The sequence below is a fragment of the Sesamum indicum genome, linkage group LG6, assembly GCF_000512975.1.
Source record: "Sesamum indicum cultivar Zhongzhi No. 13 linkage group LG6, S_indicum_v1.0, whole genome shotgun sequence".
Classification (NCBI taxonomy): domain Eukaryota; kingdom Viridiplantae; phylum Streptophyta; class Magnoliopsida; order Lamiales; family Pedaliaceae; genus Sesamum; species Sesamum indicum.
Genome location: NC_026150.1, coordinates 2,949,873 through 2,957,256, shown reverse-complemented (window position 1 = coordinate 2,957,256; position 7,384 = coordinate 2,949,873). Strand labels below are relative to the sequence as shown.

General features: G+C 38.0%; 2 protein-coding genes across 2 annotated transcripts; both read left to right on the top strand.

Annotated features, from left to right (window-relative positions):
• On the top strand, window positions 19-2,152 carry LOC105163487. Its single transcript, XM_011081846.2, has 4 exons — window positions 19-96; window positions 170-281; window positions 575-828; window positions 1,856-2,152. Exons 3-4 carry the CDS (start codon window positions 599-601, stop codon window positions 1,944-1,946), a joined length of 321 nt encoding a protein of 106 aa, XP_011080148.1. The 5' UTR covers window positions 19-96; window positions 170-281; window positions 575-598; the 3' UTR covers window positions 1,947-2,152.
• Window positions 3,315-7,047, top strand: LOC105163486 (tetraspanin-18). Its single transcript, XM_011081845.2, has 6 exons — window positions 3,315-3,724; window positions 3,866-3,965; window positions 4,736-4,816; window positions 4,896-5,000; window positions 5,891-6,079; window positions 6,693-7,047. The coding sequence occupies exons 1-6, from the start codon at window positions 3,459-3,461 to the stop codon at window positions 6,762-6,764; spliced, it is 813 nt and encodes a 270-aa protein (XP_011080147.1). The 5' UTR covers window positions 3,315-3,458; the 3' UTR covers window positions 6,765-7,047.

The following is a 7,384-nucleotide window of genomic DNA, read 5'->3' as shown; positions in this document are numbered from 1 at the left end:
TATTTTGAGCGAGAGCTAATGCGATTTAGACAACCCTAAACTACACTCGCAAGTCGTACTCCTGCGTTCTCTTTCTCACTTGCTGTTCTTCTTCCGGTAGGCTCCTACTTTACCCTCATGTTTTATTATATCGCTTATCATTTATTAACACACATTTTTTTTTCTGAAGCGATTAATGTACATGAGATCAAGAATTTGTTCAATATAAGGCACGCATTCGGGTTCAAATTCGTTCGCCGTTGAAGGCTCCTTGATTTGATGCTAGCACTTGAGAGTGAAAGGTATTGAAAATCTTTTGATGATGATCTAGCTATGTCAGTTGGTTCGGCTACTGCTCTTTCTTCTATGATGCTATTTCGGTCCCATTCCTAAAGGCATAGGGAAGTTTCCCTTTTGAGTTTCTATTAAGCAGAGATATTGAATGTTGTGCTTGTTAGTTTGGTTTTTTTGTTGCGGCCCAGGTGTTTGTCAAATTGCCCATGAAAGATATAAGTAATTCTCTTGGAATTAATGAATTGTTTGAATATTCTTGTTGTATCGCAATGTTCTAATCTGGGTTTTCTATTGGAGTCAGGTAGGAAATTGTGAGAACAGAAGGATGAGCGTCTGCAGCGGCTTAGGGAGCTTGAAGAATGTCTTGGCTGAAGCAGCCAAGAGAGGAGTTACTGAGGCGAGAGCTAGGATTTTCGGTCATGTGCTCAACCCGACTGGGCAAAGATCCCCTCATAAAATACTACGAAAAAAGCTCATCGGTGACAAAGTTGCTGCGTGGTACCCTTATGACATCAACAAAGATGATCCCCTTGTCATGGCCCGTCGAGAGCAAGAGTAAGAATATATTAAATACATTGTTTACTTTATGAGTGTTACTTCATGTTTATGCATGTATTCCCATGAGTGCTTGGTTTGATGGATAAGAGAAGCACTTGAATTTAGCTTTATGCTAATCTTGGAAGGAAATGCCCAATAATGAAGGACAGTGTGTATGCAAATATGCAGTCTCCTAAGGTGCAACTCTATCATAGGATGGCAGTTGACTGCAAAGAGAAAAGCAGCAGCTTTTACAAACTGCGTATTATGCAATTAGAAATGCGTATGGAAAGATTGCTCGATGGACAGTTAATACCCTCCGAAGTCACTTCTAGCATGTTTTAGAGGAATGGAATGGGTGATCATATTATGAAAGTTTGTTTTGGTTAAAGTGGCCAAATGGGATGGAATTCATCTTTTAGGATCTCAACAGTTACTGGCTGCCATCAGTTTCTTGGCCCGTTGCTGTTTTACCATGTACTGGGTAGATATTAATATTAGAATGATTTCCTCTATAACAGCTTAAGCTTTTGGATGAGGTGGTAGTCTAACATGGTATCAAAGCCAGACCAAACAAGAAGTCCCGGGATCCAAATCTCATCGTCACCCACTTATAAAAGAAAGGTTTACGTGCAGGGTTTGCATGTGAGGGGTCTGTGTTAAGATAATTATGTTAACAGCTGAAGCTTTTAAATGAGGTGGTTGTTAACATGAGTACCACTTTGTGGAACTTCTAGGTCTGTGTTTCATTGAGAATTGGAACAAATTCAGATGGGAATATATATTCATTACAGCAAACATTAAGAAAAGGAATCACTTCTCAAGGAAAGTGTTATTGTGAAATGCATTTCTTTGCAACTAGGAACACAGAAGTGTCCAATAGAGAAACTAGCTCAAGATTGATTTAGTCTTCGTGATCAATGGAGACTTTCTTATCAATCTATCATGTCATTTGTTATGTTTTGAAATGTCATGTTAATACTGCTGCCTCTTTTTCACTATATTTACGAGTGATGTCTGACTTGAACTTGATCAATTACGACAGGCGATTGAACAGACTCGAAATGTTGAAGCGTCGTGGAAAGGGACCACCAAAGAAAGGCCAAGGAAAGCGGGCTAAAAAGAGTGGCAGATAAGGATAATCACCTTCGGCTCGTGTGGCACAGAACTTCATTTGTTAATTTCTGGAATTCAAGGCTACTATGCTTTTGCAGTTCCCTTAAGATATTTACACTTGTGATGGTTATAACATCTTCTGCCGAATAATTTTCATAAACTGCTTTTGACACGTTTCAAGTTCTTTTTTCTTTTCATGGTTAATGTTGAGAGCAAAGTTGATGCCCGAGTAGTTTGCACATGGGAGAAGGTGTTTGGGATTTTTTTTTAGTTCTATAATTATTTGGCATTGGTAGGGTAAAATCTTTGAGTTAATTAGTACTCCTGGAAATTTTGAAATCCATTTGTTTAAATTAAAAAATTAGTAGCCACCATGTTTAATTACTGTACTATATCTAATTAAGTTTGGTTTGAGAAGTTTAACTGATTAATGGTTGTAAGCATGCTAAAAAAACGTTTCAATTTTCTTTATTTGTTTATTCTTTATGTTAGAATAAATCAATCAGTGCGTCTTTCCAATGTTAAACTTTTCCAAGTCGAAACAAATCACAAGCCACACTCCTCAAAAGGCATAATATAATATCCATAAATTTCGTCCAATACATGGCCGAAGAATGATCGGTTTTTATGTTTGAATGCAGTAACCTGCGGCAATGATGCCTAAGAAAAGCACATGCAAACATCACTTACTCCCAGCTGATAATGAAAATCAGGCCCTGGAATCCAACTCCGTGATGGTGCTAAGGCTCATCGGCGCCATGCACTCACCACAACCAGTAAATATCGTCTTAACTATAATCATGTTGGAGGAATTTGGAGGGGAGTTCGTTTTCGAGGGCTGCCAGTTCAGTCCGCACATGAGCTCCGCCGGCATGCAGCATGTCGGGCTCCCAGCTCATATGGTGTCTGCAGCAATTGTTAGAAAAATGAAACTTAATTCTAAAAATAATCAAACCGGACGAACAACACAAAGATTACGTCAACACTTGAAACGGGCTAGTAAAATCATCTTGTACTTAGAGATGAGGAATTGGGAGAATGTTGGAGATAATACTGAAGCCTTCTAATTGGTCACTTTTTTGCAGTACCATACAGCAACCACGCTACTGCAAGTGTCTTGCACTTGTTTTCAGGTCTGGCCAAATTCAATTCAGATTAGAATTTTGATCATTAATTAACTATTAGTCGTCAGTATGATAATTGCATGAAAGTCGCTATTGATTTTCTCATGAGTATGGCCTTATATATATATTGGTATAAATGGGCCAAATGTTGGCCCAAATATAGATTGGGCTTATTTTGCTGGTAAGCCCAAAATTTCAAATCTCTGTACACAAAAAAGAAAGGCAAAACGCCAACAAGAAAGTCATTAATTATTATTGATGAATTGGAACGCACTCAGAAGCAAATCTCTGTTCTTCTACAGTTGAATTAGGTTTCTGACAATCACTTCACTTGAATCCTGCCTGAATTCAAATACCCTCAAAATCACAAAGAAATAGAAAAAATAAAAGAAATAAAAAATTCCACAAATGCGAACCCCATGTTGCCATACATTTCTGGCGTTCGTCCTCAAATTCCTGAATTTTCTGCAGGCATTTGTTGGTGTAGCTATAATTGTGTACTCTGCTTACATGCTTAATCAATGGCAGCACCACCATCACCAGATTCCCCCGCCGCATGAATCTGGGACTCAGCTTCCCCTCGACGTCATTAACCCTCTCAATTTCGCATCCGGCCTCGTTTCATCCCACGATGATGTTTTCCGCTTCAATTCCCTCTCTCTCCCAGCTCCATGGTACTGATCATTTATGTATTTTTCGGAATTCTTTGGTTCTGGTGATTTCTGTTTTATCTTATATTTGTTGCTCTGTTTTTATGTGGAAGGAGTTAGGGCTGCAGTTTTTATGTTAATTTATATGTTTATATTTGTGGACAGGTTCATATATGCATTTATGGGGATTGGAATTTTGGTATGTTGCATTACGTGCATTGGTCACGTTGGTGCAGAGGCGGTCAACGGCTGTTGCCTTTGTTTTGTATCCTTTTCTCCATCTCTTTCTTCCTTTTTGAACAACTACAGAATTTTTTCGTTGTGTTCGTAATAGTGATATTTACAAGTATGTATAACTTTGACTGGGATGATTGAGCGTAATAAGTGTAAATATTCTGATTCTCAACTGGATATTAGTTGGTCCTTGTGAGGTATTAGAACAACTTGGACCTTGGATTCTACTTTATTTGGATGATGAATGATGAGGGCACTTGATAGATTACGGAGAGAAGACTTCCAATGTCATTATATCCCGAAAATCTGATATGTTACTGATCAGTCATAGTTGGCAGCGGTGTTAGCTCAGAAGCTGCTGAAGCTTCAGTCTCTGCCACTAAAATTTTGAACGACAGAGAAATATGAAGGATCTGTTGGTCAGAGATATTAGAGAGAGGAGAAGTAGACCTTTAATTATCCTATTCTTTTGTTTCAGAATAATAGATGAAACAGAGCTAAGAACTCTATTGACAATGTTGCATTTAGCAATATGAAAGTTGATGGTGTTTAAAGCTTTTCGCCTTAGTCTGCATTTTGAGACGTGAAAGTTCCCCTAGGAAGAGCATTAGAAATTTTGTCAATCAATGTCTTTTCGACATCAATTGTGAGTCTTAAGTTTGTTGTTTCCTAACAAGAGATTACTTTCCACCTGAGTAAGAGTTATATGTATGTTTTTGCAAATCCATTTTTCATAAAATCTTGGTGAAATGCATGTTTTATCATCCAATATTGTAATACCCTTGATCAACATAATCATAGTACACTGTCCTGATGACGATATTTATTCTATTCGAAGCGGGCTTGGTGGCTTTCATCGCTCTTGATCATCACTGGGAGAAGGTAGAGCCTTGGTTGCTATTTTTGTGCTGATGTTTGCAGATTTGTGGTTCGTCCTTTACCTCTGACATCAATTTTTCAGGATATCCCTTTCGATCCCACTGGAGAGCTTGACAGTCTGTGGACCTTCATTGAAGACAATGTTGATATTTTTACGTGGGTCGGCATAACTGTTATTGTAATACAGGCATGTTTTACTCCTCCATATTGGCATTTAAATTTCCTACTTTTCTCCCCTTCTATTTGGTGCACATATTACTGAAGAATTTTATCCATGTGAAATTTACTTGGTAATTAGGTCTCAAGGGTGTTTTCCAATCACTATGAAGAAACTAACATATAACAAAGGTATTCTAGAAGCTAGTTGCTTCACAGGAGAATGGATACAAGCAACCTAGTAGTATATTTGGTATTTGGGACTTCATCGATGAAAATTTCACATAGTGTGTTGGTTAACGAGCGAGTTTTTGGGAACGATAATTGAAACTGTGTAGAGGGATTTGATGCTTTATAGTTTACTAAGACCTACTTTCACTTAGTTATAGAGTCATAGACCTGTTAGAAGCTTATTGCAAATTACTACCCAATAGTTTCAGATTACTGTTTAATAATCCTTTGTTTGTAGAATAGCTTTGAAAATCTCACTTACATCAGCCCTGCGATTTCTGATTATTAAGTCTCAACCCGTTTGTATTGAGGTAATAGCTATGAATTTTTATATGGGTTTATGGCTCATCTTGAACCACCAGCTGCTGGGGACTGTACTAAGGTTTTTTCAGCCTTTGCTTTGGATATATTCTGTAATTTGTTTTGAACTTGTTCCTTCTAGACCTAGATGTAGAGTTGCCTTTGGTGAAACTTGGGTCTATGTCTTTCAGAGCTAGCTTATGGTGAAAGTCCTTCCATCATTCAGTGTCAGTTCTAAACTCCTTACTTCAGTAAAGGGCAAAACTAAATAAGAATATAATGATTTTAATATTAATAACTAAACTGTTTCATATGGCATTCCATGGCATATCTGATACTAGAGTCAACTCTGGTTTGCTTTCACCATGACATGTGTTTTGTTCTTTTCAGGTCTTATCCCTACTTTTTGCTATAATACTGAGATCCTTGGTTTCTGGGCCGCGAGAAGATGATGATCTTGAGGGAGATTATGGTTTTAGGAGTAGTACCAGAGAACCACTGCTTGCTCCATATTCAAGCCAAGCATCTGGATCGACTAGAGGTGATTCTGATATCTGGAGTTCAAGGATGAGGGAAAAGGTGGGGATCTGATATTAATACAACGCTTATGCTTCCAGGAACTACATGATTTAAATTGCATTGTGATCGTTTGTCATCGAATTTTGGTCATTCTTTTGGTCCAAATATCAAGTTGTCAGTTTGTCATGATGGTACCATCAATTAATGAGTTTTACTGTGTGCGCATTAAGTAGCTTTGAGACTACTACATATGTGATTGTTCGAACCAGTTAGCTGAGCTTAGTGGGTTGGTAATGTACCACTTAAGTGAAAGATGGAAGAATGGAGGACGAGATGAGTATTGAACCTGGGGTAGGGGTGGGGCCATGCGCAAACTTTTGCCAATCGCTCCGAGGCTTTGTTGTGAAGGCGAAGATTTTAATTTTTGACCCCTTAGCAAGCAAGTTTGGTGTTGGGCTATGAAATGCCAAGACATTGTAACCTTTGTTTGTTAGCCAGTTTGTACATCTAGATGAACTCATTCTTTTGGGATGTTGGTTTTGGGCTTTTCCTTCTAGCATTTTCTTTTATCATCAGTCGTCCAGTATTTTACATATCCTCTTCAATTCCTATTGTCACTTGACATGCGTTACTCTTATTCTTATTGAATTGCTGGCGTACATTTTGTCTGCAGTATGGACTAAACAGTGGTGAAGCAAAACACAGTTTACTGGACCAAAACCCATCCACTGATGTCAGGCAGTGAAGTCAATAAAGATGGGAAATATCTTGGACAAATGAAGATCAGCGTACACCTGGTGTGTTTTTCCCTAACCAGTAGCTTATGTGCCATTTAATCTTTTCCCACATTGCTGCGTTTGATGTAAATAGATCGTCCAACCAATCTCTGCTCCCATGATTTCGTTGTGTATATTGGTAGAAAAATGGTGTGAATGAGTGGTGCAACTGTTGTATAAAAAAAGAGGGAATTGCCTTTGATGAGTGTGCTATATGGTTTGCTGTAATTATTAATTCTTAGCTACCGGTAATGCACTAGTCATCTCATTTTGAGGCAAACAAACACAAACCAACATCACCACTTTGTCGCTGAAGGTTGAATCTATACAAGCACATATACATCAATCATCTCATTACAAGGCAAAAGGCTTTCAAAATCTACTATTCTTCATCCTTTGGCTTCTTTCTATCAAAGTTCTGCATGTCCTCAGCCGATAAACTAGGGATCGCTATTATTCTCCACACAAGAACTTCATAATCCATGATTTCTAGACCACATGATTCATTTCAAAATGAGAACATCATTGTAACAAGAAAAAAATGTCACGCATGAATCATTCAGAAAAGAAATTAGGAGTATAAGTTTCT